The sequence below is a fragment of the Chlamydotis macqueenii genome, chromosome 6 (genome assembly GCF_036417535.1).
Source record: "Chlamydotis macqueenii isolate bChlMac1 chromosome 6, bChlMac1.mat, whole genome shotgun sequence".
Classification (NCBI taxonomy): Eukaryota; Metazoa; Chordata; class Aves; order Otidiformes; family Otididae; genus Chlamydotis; species Chlamydotis macqueenii.
The window spans coordinates 22,272,312-22,291,272 of record NC_141561.1 but is presented as its reverse complement, the minus strand read 5'-3'; the positions used below and the strand labels follow the sequence as shown (position 1 = coordinate 22,291,272).

Sequence of the window (18,961 nt, the reverse complement as noted above, 5' to 3'; positions counted from 1 at the left end):
ACTGTACATTCAATTTTAAAATCTAATTTGCACCATCATTTCCCAGTTTCATTAATGTTGGAAAAAACACTGTTCTACTTCTATGTGCAGTGCTGCATGACAGCATGTAAATACACTACAAACATTTTTTTTCAGGCATCTTAAAAAGATAGCATTTTTAATGTTAGGTTTTGTAACTTCCTATGTTGTTATAGGAATCCAAATTTGGAATGTAAGCTCTACAGTCATGTCCTTGTAAGAAAAATCCTGATAAAAAAGCTAGAGTTCTACCTTCCATTTATATATTTGAAAAGATACCTTTTTATTTCCTGTGTTGCTACTATTACACATAAATACAGGTAAGAAAAGTTGCATGACAGGAAAATTAATGAAAGGCCACTTTGAGAAGCAGCTTTAGGAATATGTTTTTTTCCAGAGAAAATTACTCTCCAATGTCTATGTATTTTTATTTAGCATTTGAACTAACCTCATATGTTGCAAGGATACTGAAAGACCTTTTTAATCAATTTATAACAGAAGCCAAAAGTCTATACCATGTTGAGTGTGTTTTAAATTGCCCACACCAAGGTTGAGCAAGGTTTAGGAGCTCTCAGCTGCTGCATCTCACGGGGACCCTCCAAAGACCGAAGCAGCCACAAGCCTGCAGTTCGTACACATGAGATGTCACTGATTATTAATATTTCCCAGAATGGAATCTTCCAGCTCCCACTGAGTTTCTACTATCCCATTTATCCTCAAAGTTGAAAACCAGAAATATAGTCTGGCAGACTACCCTCAAGAGGCTGCTAATCCTTGATTTTCAATTAGTTTTATATCATCAGAATACTGAATTAAAGAAATGCCCCCATTCTTTTTCAAGTATCATTACTTTTGAACAGTACATGGAATAAAATGGAAAACAGAAGGCATACTGGTTACTATAGCTTTACCTTAACAGCGTATAGAACCATTCACCTAAGAGCTGTTGATTTCAATGCATCAAAGTTGGTGTTGTAACAAAAGAAATCACAGATTTTTCCAATACACTGTACAGTTAGAGTTTCTTCCAGAACAATCCCTAGATAAGTGACTACCTTCCACGCAAACAGACGCTTTTATTAGGTGACTATGCAAGGATTGAGTGAGCGCATTTTCACAGGTGGATGAGACAGTAGCAAGCCAATACATACCGACTTAAAATGCTGTTGCCTGTGTGAGTGCGGTACAGAAAGCTAGCATAATAAATTACTACAACAGTTCATTTATTCACTTCACCTGTTATCCTTCAAAAGTGCTAATAGAGTGTCTCTCACAAAGAATAAACGTGCATCCACCAGTTGTAAGATGCTTACTGATTTCACAAAAAAAGCAGACTTGTTGAGCAGAACGTAATGAGATCAGAAGACAGCACAGTTTAGTGTTCTCCAGAAGCTACGGTGAATCCCTCTGCCTACTTAAGATTCAAGTAAAAAGATAAAAAATAAATTTGTAATAGGATGCATAACATAATCATGTCATGTCAGTTGAGCACTAATGTCATGTAAAACAAGTGCTTTTATGTTTCTCTCAGAAAGCTGCTATCAGTGCTATCTGTTTGGTTTTTTTTTGCTGTAGCTGCACAGAACAATTTTAGGGAAGACAGATAATTGTGTGGAACTTGAAAAACAGGAAAGAAGCACACAATAGGATAGTATTCCTTCTGTCATACATGGATTCTATGCTAAGGCATTTAAAAGCAGGTATTTTCTCAAATGAAACAATACACCCATGCTAGGTGGGTCCCAGTGATTTACAAACATATGTAAGTGAAAACATTGAACTCCAGGATGTAGCCCTTGAGTACCAAATGGTACAGCAGGCAAGTTTTTCAAATAATTTACTAGGCTAGCTTTCTATACTGCATTAACCAAATAATGAAATGTTATTACAAATCAAATAACAAGAACTGAGGTGCTTCTTGTCAGAGAAGATCCAAAATAACTCATGATCAAAATTGTACTAATACAACACTGAACTACACAAATGGCATATTTGCTAAAGTTTAATGTGTTTAAACATTTTAAAAAGCTGAAGGAGATAGAAATTTATGTAGTCTTTAAAAAATAGGAAATTATATACTGTCTGAAACTGTCTATATTGCAGAACAAACAGTGGTAAATTTGGATTTGTAGTGGGTTCTGAAGCTTTTACAAGACATTATAATAGAAAGGCTCATCATTTTGGACATAAGCGATCAAAACAATCTACTGTGATTATTCTTCTATAATAGTAAAAAAAATTAATATTGTTTATATCTGTGAAAATAATGAGCATAATACATTAATATTCCAATTACTAGAAAGAGCTATAAAAGTAAAGTGCCAGTAGAGACTCAAACTGCATAATTTAACACTTTAATTTCAAATTTAAAAGTTAATAGAATTTATGTAGTTTGCTTATAGACTAAAGTATGTCTTCATGCTCATGACGGTAATGATTTTGATACCAGAGTGGGGATACCAAAATTGGATTTCAGTTAACGAATAGTATTTTAACCAGATTGGCAAAGCTCAGCTCTTTCTTGGAGGAAGCATTTCTCACTTCAAGCTCTTTTCTTTCTGTGAGTCTGCTAGCAGTCTCCTCTGGTTTCTAAGCTCCTAATTTCCAGTCTAGTGCCATAAATCAACAGAACTGTGCCATCAAATAAAGATAGTTGAATGCTGCCTTCTGGGATAAACTAAGTCTCCTAGTTTAAGTGATACATATTTTATAAGTGTGTATCTATAGCTTTCCAAATAAGACAAATTCTGCATTTGGATGTCTGTACAATTTCCTTGGATTTCAGTAATGATTGCACATAATCCAAAGCCAAATTATGTCTGTCTGCAATATATTTGATAGAATTGGTTAAAAAGTCAACAGATGTGTTCTAATTTAGAAAAAAAAAAAAGGAATTGTTAAAGGAAACATACCATTTAATGAAGACTTCAGGCAAACTTTCTTTTTTTTTTTAATTTAAAATTTTAGACTAAACATTTTTATGTTGCAGCTCTGCAAAGTACTGAATGACCTCAGATGTCATAGATCTTAGCAGCTGGTGAGGGGGTTAATCAGCTTGAGAAATCAGGGCTTTAAAAAAGTGAACATTACCAGAAAAATTATGTGTGACCACCTAAATTCTGCTGTCTGGTGTACTTCATGGCTCTGATTCGTAACCTGCAAAATCACTCAGAGCAAAATTTAGTCTCAATCTTGTTAACTTTTCGTTATGATAAGAGCTTATAAGCACTAAATTAATAAGTGATATGGAAAACATTTTCCAGTTATATGATTTTCCCATTATATGATGTCATTTATGCTTTTTTTTTCAAATAAGGACTGAGCATGAACTGATATAATATGTTTGGGACTTACTGGAATTAAAATTCATATGCAGAAAACTTGAGTATCTTTCAGCAAGCCATACTGAAAATAAAACCCCGGCCTATTCATATATCAATATAGCTAAATTGGAAGGAACCGGGGGGGTTTGCAGTATAATAGTACTGTTACTCTGTGTATTTTCTTCACATAGTTGATCGTTGGCATGCTTCATCAAGTTTGAGATTTTGTTTTCTGGCTGCTTCACTACTGATCCTCAGGTCAGATTTCTCCGCATTACTGCCATCTGTCATTGTGGATTCCGCTTCTGTGCCTTCAGGAGTCCCTCCAATGGGCCGCAGAACTTCAGTGTTCTCTTCTAGCGGGCGCTTCCAATGGGGCCTGCTTGCCATCCACAGAATAAGTGCACCAAATATGACAAGCAAAAGGCCAAGACAGTTGACAAAAGTTGCCTCTGGTGGCAATGCACTATATGCAGGATTTTTCCTTTGGAAGGGGAAAAAAAAAAGATCAGTTGTTTTAAAGACAATTCTGGTCTAAAACCAGCAGTCTCCTGCTAGTTAGGAGATCTTTTTAAAACAAAACAATACATTTTCCCAATACTAGACGGTTATTATTCTGTGCAAATGGAAGTACAGTTTGCAATGAATAACCTTTACAAACAAGTGAAAAAAAATACTTACAATGAAAAGATAAGCTTCTCTGTGATTCCCATGAGGGCTGTTGCAATCACTGTTGCAAAGATGGTCAGACCCGAATAAACATGTATTGGCATGAGAGCTGCTCGGAGAGGAACTGGAGCGAAAGGGAGCAGAAAGACAGCGAAACCCAAGAAAAGCTAAACACAAAACAGATTAATAGTTAAAGCTATGTGAGAAACAAACAGCACTTCTCAAGTAGTATAAAAATGATCATAAAAATTCATTTTGAGATGTCTTCAGGTACAAATTAGAAAAGAATTGGCATTTTTATTTCTGAATGTTTTTCCCTTCAAAACCAAAGCAGTAATTCTGGATTAGCACCTGGGAAGCGTATGTGAAATATTTTATAATATTAATTTATAATATTTTTTAAATAATGCCACCTAATATCAATGTCCAAACTTAATGGTAATGCTAAAACTGCAACCAAACTAAGTTCTAGAAACACAAGTTTTCAGTGTCAGTAATTCAGTAATATATTAATGGTACGAGTAGCTACATTTTTACAGTCTTTTCAAGTCCTGTTCTCTGCTTCTGTCACAGATTTGCACATATATGATGATCAGAAGGCAGTCTAACCTTCTCACTTGAATGGACTAAATAATTTTACCTTGTTAGAGTTTGGTTAAATTAAAGTACATGTCTTTAGAAAGGCAATGGTCTATATCTCAATATATCAATCAGTTAGCTTTTACAGAGCGAAGATGTGTGTGGGTGGTGTGAAGTTATTCAGGGAACACGAGTCCTTCCATTAGTGCTAATCTGGGATGGACGATAACTCATCATGTCACGTGGTTTCAGTTACAGGCTTGCCCAGTCATACTAAGGTTGCATCTTTCTTTAGTTTGTTCTACTGTTACTCACCCCTGCTGCTAAATTAGAAATAGTTCATGAATTTGTATTTCATCTTGCTTTAACTTCCAGTCTTAGTCCTTGTTTTGTCTTTCCATGCTGGATTAAAGAGCCTGGTATTTTCTCCCTGGGAAGCTTGTAAATACACCATAATCAAGTCATCCCTTAATCTTCTGTAGATCTGCTAAACAGCTGGAGCTTTTTAAGTCTTTCCCTGGAAGATAGTTTTTCCAGCTCTTAAATTATTTTCCCAGGTTTTATTTGCTTTTACATTTTTTAAAAATTATTTTATAGTATTTCATATTAGTTTTGCCAATGCCATATATGGAGGTTAAGAGAATATCTTATTAGAAAATTTACTTTTCCTGTTGTCATTGCATCGTGAGAACTCATTTTGAGCTTCATGTCGTCTCTGAGTACTTCTTTCCAGAAACACTGCTTTCCAAGACAGTCTCCATTGTACATTTCTGTCCTATTCTTAAATTTATGTCCTTGTGCTATACTGTATTAACATACATTTGGCTTAAATACAATATATTTACACTGTTGTTCCTGTAGGTATAGGAGCATCTCCCCTCAATATCAACTCTGAGATAGACATACCATTTCTGGGAAATGAGAAGTGTCTTCTCTATTAACAGAGATACTACTTTATGACTATATTTTAACGGTATTGCTCAGTCACTTAAACATCTGTTTCTGACTGGAAGTAACACCACAGTTCTATCGATGAGACAGGCAAGGCACCAAGTGCCATCGATCAGGTTTATAGTAGCAAAATGAAAAGTAGAATTAAGATCTTACAATTGTTTATCTTAACCATTAGAAAAAATGCTGATACTTAGTGCAGTGGCAGCACAGATTTCTCTGAAATAACTGCATTATTAAGACAAGGAAAATCTTAACATTGTTCCCTCTTATTAGCTGTTGTTCAACCATAAAGAACATACTCAACCATGCTGCAATATGTTGGTTTTTTGTTTCTCTGAAGTGTTAGAAACACTATTTCAACACTCCTGTACCTCCTAGCCTGAGCAGTGAAGGATAAAAGTCCAGAACCCAAATCCGTCAGCTGGGGATTTTCAGTGCATGATCACCAGATAGTTCATATTTTTTCTTTTTAGTGTTTTGGCAAAAAAAAAAAGAATCACAATTTAAAGGAATAAAATAAATTTCCTTAGTGTAATAACACAATATAGGGAATTCGGAAAGTATATGCAGAAACATCCCATCCATATGTGTACACTAAATGTAAGGGCATGCCTGCTTTTCTTTTACGCCAAATGCAAAACATATTAAGTTAGCTCATTTTAGATTATGATAACTCTAATTCTCAGCCAGCAGGAGCAGTTAAAAGCACGCACACGAACATTTATCCAAATTTTGCTGATTCAGGAAAACTAGTTAGCCAGTACTAGCTCATTCAGATGTCAGATCCTTTAGATCTGCACTGCTCCCTGCTGCACTTGTTCTGCTGATAAACAAGTCTTGAGGCCAAGAAGCGACTACTTAAAATTATGATAATGGGAGAAAAAGAAAAACAATTATTTCATTTGAGACTTCCTTAATAAAAGCTCTAATTATATTTAAATATGCTGCCAACAAACCAGATCTTGCTTTAACTCCAGCAGTTTATAGAGCTCAGAAACACACTACTGTAAAACTGAATAGTAAATAAACCGCCGTTATCCCAGCAAATAAACAAAATACGCTTTAAAATACATTTGTCTTTGAAGTAAAGGATCCAGTATTTGCACATTTACATGCTAATTTGCCAAATCACATAATGCAAAATGAGTATCCCGGTAGTTAGAGTCCATTAATGAGGGCCTATTTTGCCTCAAAACATTCTTCAAATTTACAACTTGTTTATAAATACAGTTAGATTCTGACCTGGAGTGAATAAAATATAACAGCAGTCAACCCAATCCAGCTGTGCAGACTGTACATGTTAGGAATGTTCCTGGCATTGTGGTATTCAAACACGGCTACCATAGAAACAATTGCGAGAATCATAGCTATGGTATTTAATCCAGCATGTATGAACTTCATTAGGAGCTTGCTGCACTTCCAGGTCCAGGGCAACCTGTACACAATAAGAGCTGAAGGAAAGACAGAAACAAGATTTTATGCCTTATAGGATAACTTCTCTCAGATTTTAATAATCATGCATCATTCACATAGTTCCATTGTAAATTACAGGAAAATCCAACCTTTAATCCTCAAAAAAAAGTCTATTAAAAGGCTTTTTCTCCTACATATAGCATAGACTATTCCAAATATACAACTGGGGCTTAAATATAGCTTTTAGGGAGATTTCTTCCTAGTTTTGTAAAAAGCTTAAGCATGTTTCAAAAAAAAAAAAAACAAAAAAAAAAAAACTAAACAACTTGGAATCACCTTTTCCTCATTCCTTACATTGATCTAACAAGAATTCTGCATAGGATTTTTATTTTTCTGCTGCTAGTCAGATTGGAGGAATAAGGCCCAATTCTTATACCCAGAAGACCACCTATTGATGAAGCGTGTAAGGTTATTTTGAAATATTTATTCTCTTTGCCAACTTTGGATAATGCTATTCTCTAACTATGCAGATATTTATATGACTATCTATTGCATTGATATTAATAGGACTACTTTAAATGGGAAAATACTACTCAGCATAAGGGAATCATAATCTGACCTTCAAGAGACAAAAGGATTTGGCAACTATACCTCTTCCAACACTGTTCAATGGATGTAAGGGGGTTTTGCCTATATTTGCATTAATAACTCTAGCAGACAGTGTTTTGTCCAGCCTGAAGAAAAGCACAATTTCTAGTGATCTAGCTCCAGATGATCCATAAGAATTACTTAGCCTAGAGCTGCTTCTTGCCAAGCTCTTTCCTCCAGGTCCTCACTGCTCCTTCCCTGCCACAACTGTCCCCTGCCTGTCATGTGACCCAGGGATGCACACAGACCAGATCGTATCACTGAGGCCCCTGGTACATCTGATTACAAACTAGGTAGTAATTCTGGATGTGTGACAGCACATAAATATATTCAGATAACAGGGGACAGATATTTATGAGGACACCTGATTACTTGATCAGTAAAGGCTAATGCCCACATCCATAATGCCTTGCCTGAGCAAAGAAGACTGAGCTCCATTCATCTAATTCATCACATCCTCATTTAAGGTTCCTGCTTATGAAATGACATTCAAATCTTTATAAATAATTAGCTATACTAAAACAAAAGAATAAGAATATATGCAGGTTTTTTAAAAAAGTTCCTGTTCCAAACATTAAGAAGTAGATGCACATTAGAAAAAAAAAAGTATTACCGGATAAATGGAAAGATTAAGAATTTACTTAAGTGATTCTCATGTGCCTTACTCATTACTTCTCCATAAGCCTAGCTTTTCATGCAAAAAGCATAGGTTACGGAAAATGAATAGGATATTCACTCTGTATGTTGTGAAGAATAATAATAAATGACAAATTAATTTCAAAGTTATGTTTACACTATTTTTTTACTTGGATGCATGCCAGGAAATACAGTACTGCACTAAATAATTCACAAAGAAAACACTGTCACAAGTGAAATTTCCAGACTACGATCAGATTTTAAATCAATGTATGCTTTTACATAGTGTGTGAAAATATAATACTGGAATGAAAGTGTCTCTTAGAATATTTAAATATATACAGCACTTAGGTAGTTCTCAGCTTTCTACTTTTAAAAAGTAACAATAGTAAATGCTTCAAAATCAGGAAGATAGAAGCCTTGTTTTTAAGATAGTTTGGAAATAATCAATCTGTATGACATAGGTATGATTCAGCACGCCAAGCTTATGAGCACCTCCAACAGTTCTCCAAAAGTTATATGATAGACTTCTATCTTTTTAATATTGAAATAGTTGCCTGCATCAGACTATTATTAATTAACTTAGTGCTAATGATGTCTAATTTTGTAAAGCAGGTATGCCAAAAGGCCCCAAACAGGTCTCAACATCCCATGAGGATATTCCCAGTAAATCCTCCTTGCTCCATCTTATCATATGGCCCATAGTATTGTCAATAATCTATTCCAAGTGCAGCAGAGTCCTGGACTCTGTATGTCTTGAAGTAAACTTGATGTGCATAGGTCCTGTTCTCAGATTTCAGTCTTTGATCTCAGAGGGTCAAGTCCAGGCTAAAATTTTTGTGTAACATTTTCTTTGGTGTGTAAGATGCTGCTATCCAGTTGATTTAACTTCCAAAATCACTGTCAAACTCCCTAGTCACTCATCCACATAATTTCAGATCTCTATCTGGGCTATCTGAGTTTTTGGGGCTGTTTCCCATAAAGAGTATGATAGAAAAGCAAGGATTACAGACTAAGGGTTTGGACACTTGTTAACAATACCACGCATCAGCCTGTCACATGCTACAGCCCGAGACTTATGCATGACAGTACAATTTGGTTGAATCCTCTTTCCCTGAGGTCTATGTGTGAAGTGACACACTGCAGCTTGAGCAGATCTGACTATTTGTCACTGTGAAAAGACACGGTCCCATTTCCCCATCACCACTTCTGTTCAACTTCTGTGTACTTTTCCCTGCCTTTGTCCTGACTGCTGCTTTTCTGACCAGCAGGAGGAAGCAAGACAATCTGGGGAACAAAGTGGAGAGCAGGAGGAAGATTCTGCTTTCAGTGGTGCAAGCTGTTAAAAACTGACTCAAATGTGATGTGTAATTTCATCTCAAAATTAAAATAGCCTGTGTTAAAAGCACATACATAGTTACAGCATTTTTAGTGCGGTGACATGCTAAAGCAGTCCTGTGAAGAACTTTCTCTAGATACAGCATCTCTAAGTCTAGGCATCCTTAGACACAGCTTCTTCCCTCAGATCTCACTCCTGTTTTGAGCTCTGATTTTAAAGCATGTCACATAGGGCAGAGAGATCTTGCAACATCTTGTATGTGATATGGGACACCTGTTCTTTGCCAAATGTACAAACCAAAATTCTAGAGTTATGCCTCTAGTATTTCTAACTGGCACGTGCTTCACATGCTGTAGGGAGGTGTCATGGATTGCTCATGAGATGCCTTCCACCTCAGAAGACACACAGTGTGGTTCTGGGTGTACTGGAGGTGCACTGCATAGCACCTCATAACTGCCAAAAAGGAATGTTCCTCTTCATTCCTCCTATTTCCTCTCCTGCTCCTTCTTGGCTGATCCTGTTGCTGACTTTCAGCAAGTTCTGAACACACACTAGATTCTTTAGGAACCATTTTAACACCACAATGGACAAGTACCATTTATGATTTCAAAGGGACTCTAACCTCATCAAGAGAGCTGCCTCTTCACAAGTTGCCTATGATGAGACCCTTACAGCTCAGCAGTCATTTGCTTCTTGAGAATTTGCAGCCCATTGGATGTTAGAAACTCTAACAATTAGCTATTTTTCCTTTGCACAGATGTTTTGTTATGTTTGAAGCAAAGGTAATAATGTTTGTCAGTTAACTCAGAGCAAGCATTATCTTCAGATGTGATTTCAAGATGAAACACTATGCTTACTGTAAAATATATTTGGACTCCTTCTCCTTGCTCTTGCACATTGTCCACCATCTCCCTTCTCCCATCTTTGGCACTTCTGAGACACTTTGTGCAGGCAATTAAACTTCCTATTCTGGCAAAAACTGTACTTGGAGTGGATGGGGGGGGGGTGTTAGTTTTCAATTCAGTTTATGGATCTGACAAGGGCCAGAGGTGGCACAAACAAACAAGCCGTAAGATGAAGTCTGAGTCAAAGAGAAAGCTGAAAGGGAGAAGTGGAGGAAAAAAGTAGGAGTATTTTAGCCACAGTGAGCTGTTAGATTGTCTCACCCACCTAGGTAATTTCATCCATACAGATGAAATGTAATTGACTCTGTAACGCCACATGGTGATGTGGCAGAGCAGGATTTTCCTTCTCTTTTCTCTGTGAGAACTGTTAAGTAACATTCCTGTTATATTCCTTTGTTAATATACTGCTGACCTTAGGCTACATCCTTATGTTTAAAATACAAGTTATATGATATTTATAAATCATATATGATGAGGAATATTAATTGTGCAAGTATCTTCCAAGATTTGTAGTGTCAACCTACAGCTTTATTGTATAGAGTTTATATGTGACCCGTAAGCAGTAGAAGACTGATCTGAGGATAGGAGACAAAGACTACCTCACCCTCCTTGTTCTGACTCACTCTTCATTCAGTCTTCCACAAACCCAAAACCCACCATGCTGCTCCTCAGTCTGCAACAGAGATTGTCACATCTCTGTAAAAAAAAAATGGAGGTCAGTAATGGGAAATCCTCAGAAATCAATTATTCCACATTATATCTTGATGGGTTTCTTAATTAGTCCTTTGGGAGAGAACCAAACATTATCATTTGCAGATCAAACACAAACTAGCATGTAAATGCTCCTTTGGAGCATGCCCTATGTCTACAGTCATTGTTCAGCATTTCCACATGTAAAATAAGACAAAATTCCTTATTTACTTATTTACCCCATTCTATCACACTACTATTCCTTCAAGCCCTTCTTAAAACTCATTTTTCCTATTGTATTATTTTCAAAAATGTTGCTGTACTAATATGCACACAGACTTTTATTGCCTGTATTTTTCCCACTTCAAGTCCTGAAAATCATCTGGACAACTACTGTGCACTGACAGCGTTTTGTCAGGCATCATTTACCTATAGGTGCTGATCCACAAATAATAAGTATTAATATTAACGTGCCTAAAGCTTTTTCATTTGATTGACAAGACACATACAACACTTTCATCAGAGCACATCTACTTCCCAATACGCACATTATTATAGTCTTCCCTTCTCCCTCCTACAGACCAACAATACAACATTTCTATCCTCGGTGTAGACTTAAATGAACTCAAGAAACAGCTGGTTTGGTTACTATTTCAAATCCTCCACACGAATTTAACCAACGTATTTATTAGCTATTCCTTTCTACTTTTAACTACTTCAAGACTTCTTTTTCTTGTATGCATGCAAAGAGGTATCCTATTCCCCAGTCTCATCCAAATTACCGTGAATTGAATGGCAAATTTCTGTCAGCCAAATTTGAATTAGATTCACAGTGGTATCTTATGTGTTGATATTTCATCTGACTTACTACAATACTCTTTCAGTCTCGTGACTTTACTTTTTTTGTCATATAATAGGATTTCCTCCCTAAATAATATTCTGTTATCAATGAATTCTTTGTAGATGTTCCTTTTTTTAATTTTTTTAGCTACGGTAATCTTCCATTTACTTTACATGTATCCTTACCTACACAAGGCTTGAGGCAACATCCTTACTCTGTGACACAGGGAAAAACTGAGTTTCAGAGGAAAAAAAAAAGAAAATGCATAGGGAAAAGCTGCAGAAAACCTTCCCCTATTTTATTCAAAAAATCTATACTTTATATAAAAAACAGTAGTTTGATCACAGTTAGTATAGATCTTACTGAAGTCACCAGGTGTTTCTCATTGCTTATTTATAGCCTGAAATTACACTTCCTATTGAGCAATATTATGTAAAACAACTTCAAAATATTGTTTATTGCTCAATAGTGATTTGTAACTTGAAGCTACAAAGCTGAGGACACACCCTACTCCCATTGAAAAAATTACATTTGCAGTGTATGTTTAAATCACAACATTCCCTTCATAGCCAGAACTAGACAGCCACCCACTTCTGCATCTTCCAGCCTCTGACTGGCTGGGCTCCTGCCGAAGAGCGAGCGAGCGCACATGGATGCAAACAGCATGTTTCACTGGAATTCATGTCCGGATATGCTGGACAAGTTTTCTGGCTGGATGAGTGCAATATATCATTCAGCAGTGAAGTAAATGTAAATAAGGTTATTAAAAATGAAATTCTGAGTTTGTCCAGACAAAATTCGAGTTAATCTTCTATTACAAAGAAAAAATACTCCTGCTTACATTTACACTTTAAGTCTCCAGAGGTTCTTCATTATTTAAGAACAGTAAAATCTTCCCTGTCCTCTCCCCAGAAATGTCAGTGGTAAAACTGTAGGAGAATTTCCACTGCTCTCTGCGGTATTTATCTGCCTTTCTTGGAGTCGTTACTAATGTTTCACTTAGTTCTCTTCATGTTGAAACTATCAAGAATTTTGTCACTGACTTTATAAAAATGTATCGTTAGAAGCTGTTATCTCTGTCAAATTTCTCCATTAATGTCGTGGTTTTGTTAGTGAGGGGGGGGCCTAACTACGACAATTAGTTTTAATGCTATTAGCATAAATTGACACCCCCAAATTTCAGGATTTTTAGGGAACAGTCCAGTGCCCTTATTTTTGCAATATTTAGCTCTAGTTTAAGTATATATACAGGCTAGATAAGCACCTCTGTGGTGCTCTACCATTATCTGCTTTTTAAACTTTACTGAGAGCATTGTATTTTTCTTTCCTAAACTGATGCTCTTTATGAACCACAGTGTGTCAAATTTAGTGGTTTTCTTGGAATTAGCCAGTTACACTAACAGCAAAAACACAGTTCAAACTCCAGTATTCCTGTTGGCCTTAAGGAACAACCCTTGCACTTAAGACCTAACATACTCATTCTGTGGGATGGAAAAAAGGTACTGTTCATGTTGTAGGTGTAATGGGAAACATTAACAAGTCAGCCCAGGGCTGAAACTTATGCAATCAAAAGTTCATACACTCTGTAAAAAAAAAAAACAAACAAAAAAAAAACCCCACCACTGCATCATAATCATTGTATGTTATGTAGGCAACAGAATTAAGAATGAGTTTAAAAGATGCATTTTACAAAATAATTTCAGCTAAGTCTGAGCTGATGAATTGCTTTTTAACGATGCTTATGGTGCTACGTTTTCTCTGGCACAAACCCTGTTCCTGGATCTAGCTTCACTCACTGGTACTGAACTTTTCCTTTCTCCTCTTGGGACATGGGAGAGAGCCAAAAGAGAAGGAGCCAAAGGAGAGAACCTTTCCTCGGGCAGCATTTCTGGCGTTTCGGTTCCCAGCTTGCACACATCCAGGCTGACTGGGAAAACACACCTCGCGAGCTTTGTCAAAGTGCAAGGCGATCCCAGGCCAGGGTAAACAAGTGCTTGCAGAAAAAAAAAAAACCACATAGAGCCGTTTCGCCGTATTACAAGGGACTCTTTCTCCCGTCTCGGAGAGTGCGGGCTCTCCTAAACGGCCCCAGCCGTGCCCCGCAGACCGCTCCGCTCCAATCCCGCCACCGGCCGCCGCGCTGCCCCGCGCCCCGCCGCCCCCGCAGCTCCGCGCCGCTCCGCTCCGCTCCACCCCGGCCCGTGCCAGCCCCGGCGCCGGGCCCTGGACGCACCGATGCCCTGGATGAAGACGAAGCCGGTGATGATGAGGACGGGGTGCCAGTTGAACTCCCCCAAGCCGCCGTCCCAGCTCAGCCCTTCGCGGTAGTGGAAGACCCAGACGAGGGAGAAGATGACCGACACGAAGCCGACCAGCAGCGCCGAGACCAGCAGCGCCAAGAAGCGCCCGTAGTCCTCCATCTTCCGAGCCCCGTGCGACGGCAGCCAGCGCCGCGAAGGAGGGGCCGGCCGGGCGGGGTCGGGCCCGGGCCCGGAGCGGCGGAGCGGCGGGCGGTGCCGCCCCGCACCGCGCTGCCCGCCCCGGGGGGGACCCCGCGCCGCAGGGGCCGGCGGCCCTTTCTCGAGGAGGGGGTTGCTTTTGGTTTGTTTGGGGTTTTTTTGGAACAGTTTTTACAAGCTGGCCGAGAGTTTATGTCCCCCTCACGCGGACACAGCCGTTCCTGTGTCGGCCTGTCCCCTTGCCAGGGCGTCGGCCCCGTCGCTCTCCCCGCAACCCCCGCCCCCTTCCCCCCCCCGGCCCTGCGGTGGGGGAGCTGCTGTTTGCGGGTTGTGTGCGCGCGGTGGTGGCGGAGGTCGGCGGGTGTGGTGAGGGAGGGCACTGGGGGGCCACAGGAATTTACAGACCGGCCATAAAGATAAGCCCGCGCAGCCATAAGGGCTGGCAGATAAGGCAGAACAGTGCTGGGATGAAGAGGCCGACGGATGGACTGTACTTGGAGCACGCTTTCCATCACGATCATACTTCCCATTGGATCCGCTGAGCGCTGTAAATGTATACTGGATACCAGTTTCACATACGGACCCTGGCCTGAGTATGCAGGAGTATTTGGGCATTTTTCTGTTGAACAGTATCAAATACATCAAATGTCCGCTAGCTAAGACAGGGAGCACAGAAACCTTAAGACAATTCCAACAGGTATGGGAAGGTCCATTGCAGGGAAGTTAGAGAGGAAAACAAAAAAAAAGAAAACAGAATTGCAAAGGAGACAACAGGCAGCGCTCGCCAAAAGTGTAACTTGATAGATTAGACCAGTTTTGTCAAATCATGTATTTAGTCACTTTTTCCTTTGCTGTAGAACATTCAGCTGGCTTTGAAGCCTGTCAAATGTAGTAGGAGGAGATGCCCAAACATATATATTCAACACTACTTTTCTGGTATTTGATTAGCTTACTTTTACAATATATGAAGTGTCAAAAATACATATGAATTAGAAATTAATTAACGGATTGAGAGAAAAACATACTATTCACTCTCGCTAGTCTTTGAGCTGTCTGATACCTCATGCTCAAATTGAAGCTTAAAAAATGAAAGAGTTTTATGGAACTTAAAATAGTTTCAGTAGAGTATCTGCCAATTCAAACCCAGTTCTTACTGAAGTGTTGGAAATATCTACATAGAGACATGAAGACCAAGCCAGATTGGAGTGGGATGTAAATATATTTCTTCATTATTCTCTGTAATCTCCTAAAAATAGATGTTGGACTCTGACATTTTAAAGAAAAACTTGACTTGAGCATCACTTATATAATGTTTAGTTTTAATTTGCATGGGTTTGCTGTGACCTGCTCTCAGGATTTAAGTGGTTGCTCATTCTAGTGACAATGGTAACTAGAACACTGATATTCTTTAGTTTCATGAGTTACAGCATCTTAGACAAGTGAAGATCTAAACCCTGAATCTTCTGATGAATGCACTCATGCACGAACTTCCAAGGCTGCCAGGTTATTGTTAGGTCTTGAGGCAAACAGGTAATCTCAATATTATGTTCATAAAATTTTTACTAAGTTTTCTACGGATTGCTTACATGAAATTAATCTTTCTTTTCTTTACTTGCAAACCAGCATATAATAAAACCACAAATCTACCTCCTTAGGCACAAAACATATCATGTGGCTTAAATGGTATAGTATTTATACATTATCAATTTGGGGATATTTTTAAAGATGTCTTTTTCTCTACTTCTCTAGAATCCTTTATTCATTGTCTTTTAAAAAAATCAAATAAGCTCCGTTGTACTTTAAAAAAAATCAGTGTTTAGTTAAAGAATATCATAAAACCTTCAAATTTATGTTGAAATGTTGCAGATTGCAAAGCATCAATTTCACAGTGCTTGTCAGTTCCGTACAGGGAATCGCAAAATTATTACATTTAGTTCCAAAAAAAGATTCATAGGCCTCAAAACGTGTCCATTCTTTGCAGTTATATGAGCTGGTATAACAAAATGTCTTTTGTCTCTGCAAAGTATACAAACTAACATAAAATAAATATTTGTTTTAATCTACTTTCTGTGAACCTAAATCTCCAAATTGCAAAATGCTTCCAGTTCCCACTGATTTCAACAAGCTTTGATTACCTCCAGTCACCCCGACAGTCCCAGATAGCAACCTTCTACTCAAGTGGATTTTACTGATGCCTAAAACTATGTATCTCAGAAGACCTTAATGAATTCCTACAGCTCAAACTGGTGTACTCTGTAAAAGCAGCCAATAGTAAGAGCAAACACAGAATTTTATTGAACTGAAAAACAAAGCCCAGTTTTGCCAGCTAACCATGAACAAATTGTGTTAAAACAGAATTGAAGAAACATGAAAGGTTACAGAGTGTTAAACCAAACCTGAACAAAGTGCAAAAATAAATAGTTAGACAAAGTGAAATGTACTTTATGGAGTATCTGTAATGCAGAAGATATTTCAGGCAGCACAATTAGTACCTTCTGCCTGTATTTCTCCTTGTTTCCCGTTCTTCCACCTCTTCTTGCCCTACTTGATAGATCTGCCAGATCGGTGTGAAATCAGAAGCAATCTTTAGCCCAGCTATGATGTCTGAGGAGATTGCACGTTTACATGGGAGTGGGAACTCAACATCGTAACAGCTGACTGCTGAGGGTTGAATTACGCATTTGATAATCTGGACATAAAATCCCACTGGCTTAAAAATGAAACTAGCCTGTATGGGGCTTTCAAGTCTCTTGGATCAATGAACGCCTGCTTTTGTTAACCATTACTGTGGACAGGTGCCACAGCAGCTCGAAGTTGCTATTCTTTCCCAGAGCCTACATCTCCTAAAGCACGTTGATGTTTTTCCGGTACAGCACCAACTCTGTCGGTGTGGGGCTCCCTCTTAGCAGTTCTGTCGGGACATCACCTAATATGCACTTCTTTCTTTGGGCTGCTGGTGTGGTCGGGTGTGGTCGGGTGTGGGAGTAGGATGACTGTTACTTCAGACCTAGAAGAATCTATAAAGTAGACAGACAAAATAAGACCTCAAAAACAGACCAAGATTCACAGAGTATTTTGAAGAGGCAGCAACGGACTCCTGCCTGTATTGTGCCTGCAGTATGTGGCTGATCAGCAACTTCTGTCATTGTTGCTATACCATTAATATATTTTCAGAGCAGCAGCCTGGACATAAATGTTCGTGAATGTTTATCTAAGCAACACACCGTGTCACCATAGATCATTATTTTGTGCTTTGGATGTAACTTTTTAAATACAGGAAGTGTTTCTAGCGACCAGTAACTGACTTGTCAGAGCTGTAGTCAGAAAGAGGTTGGAGTCTCCTTTACCAGCCAGAACTTTATCTCTGTTTTTCCATGCTGGACAAGTCATTGAAGATCCAAGCCTTAGAACAGGACATTCCAGAAGAGTTACGGTGTCCCTCAAAGCATTTGGATTAGTTTTTCAGAAGCCTGATGGCTGTTCATTTGTAAACAAACAAAACTGCTGAGATAGTCCAGCCAGGTTTGTTCTGGCAGCTCATTTAACTGACTCTTGTGCAAGCTTTAGAAATATCCCCTCAGAAGTTATCTTAGCAGGAGTAATACTGACAAATGAGTTTAAGTAATTAGTGTTTGAATGGCATAAACAAACCAGAATGATCCTTTTACTCTTTTTGGCACTGAGTTCCATTCCTAAGCAGCAGAACCATTTGACCTTTGCTGTTGAGGGCATCACTAATTTATCTTTGCAAAAAATGCAACTATTGAATGGGACCCTTCCTAGAAATAATCTTTACTTACTCTCCACCCTGGAGAGAGCTTTCACTGAGATAGCATAAGGCACATAGTGCAGCTTTTGTCCAAAATTCTATACTGGTTATAGGCCAGTCATTATTACCTGTGCATTGAGACTCTTTATCGTGCTTTGATCCATAGACATTTTGCTTCTGTGAGTGGTAAAATATTTTTCTAATAATTTAAAGTCTTTTGTAAAAATTTTTGAAAATTGTGGAACCATGGGGCAGTTGTTTGAACTGCCAAAGGAATATTAGAAAATTTTACTGCTTGCACTCTTCATTGGGGTTGTGCTTTCTCATTTTCTTCCCGACTGCTCAGCAGCCTTGTCAGTGAATATGTCCTCAATGACAAGAGAAAGATAGGATGTGCACTCTTCTTACGCTCAAAGCAAATCTTATCAAGAGAAGCCAGTCCTTCCTATCTTTTCAGTCCCTAGGCACTGACTGGGAAATTTCTCCTACGTCTATCAAATATAAATAAAGGCAGGGATAGCACTTCCGATCTCATTTTTGCTTCTCTGTCCAAATAGCTGATCATTGAGATGTCGTGGTGAAGTGGAAAATAAAAAGCAATTTTGTTGAAGTAGAAATGCTGGAAGTGTACTGCTTTGGTCCACAAAACAAATGGTTACAAGGCAGTAATCAAATCAGGCCAGCTTCCAGGCAGTAGAAAGAAGGGGCAGTGGCATTA

At 38.4% G+C, this 18,961-nt stretch overlaps 1 protein-coding gene across 2 annotated transcripts; it reads right to left on the bottom strand.

Annotated features, from left to right (window-relative positions):
- Nucleotides 1-908: 908 nt before the first annotated feature.
- On the bottom strand, nt 909-14,580 carry CYBRD1 (cytochrome b reductase 1). Of its 2 annotated transcripts, XM_086750313.1 has the most exons (5): nt 14,249-14,580; nt 13,823-14,008; nt 6,786-6,994; nt 4,023-4,177; nt 909-3,825 (listed from the first exon to the last, which is right to left on the bottom strand). In XM_086750313.1, exons 1-5 carry the CDS (start codon nt 14,433-14,435, stop codon nt 3,525-3,527), a joined length of 1,038 nt encoding a protein of 345 aa, XP_086606439.1. In that variant the 5' UTR covers nt 14,436-14,580; the 3' UTR covers nt 909-3,524. The 2 variants fall into 2 exon arrangements, with proteins under 2 accessions (XP_086606439.1, XP_086606440.1); XM_086750314.1 differs by lacking the exon at nt 13,823-14,008 and having other exon boundaries at nt 14,249-14,569.
- Nucleotides 14,581-18,961: the final 4,381 nt, after the last annotated feature.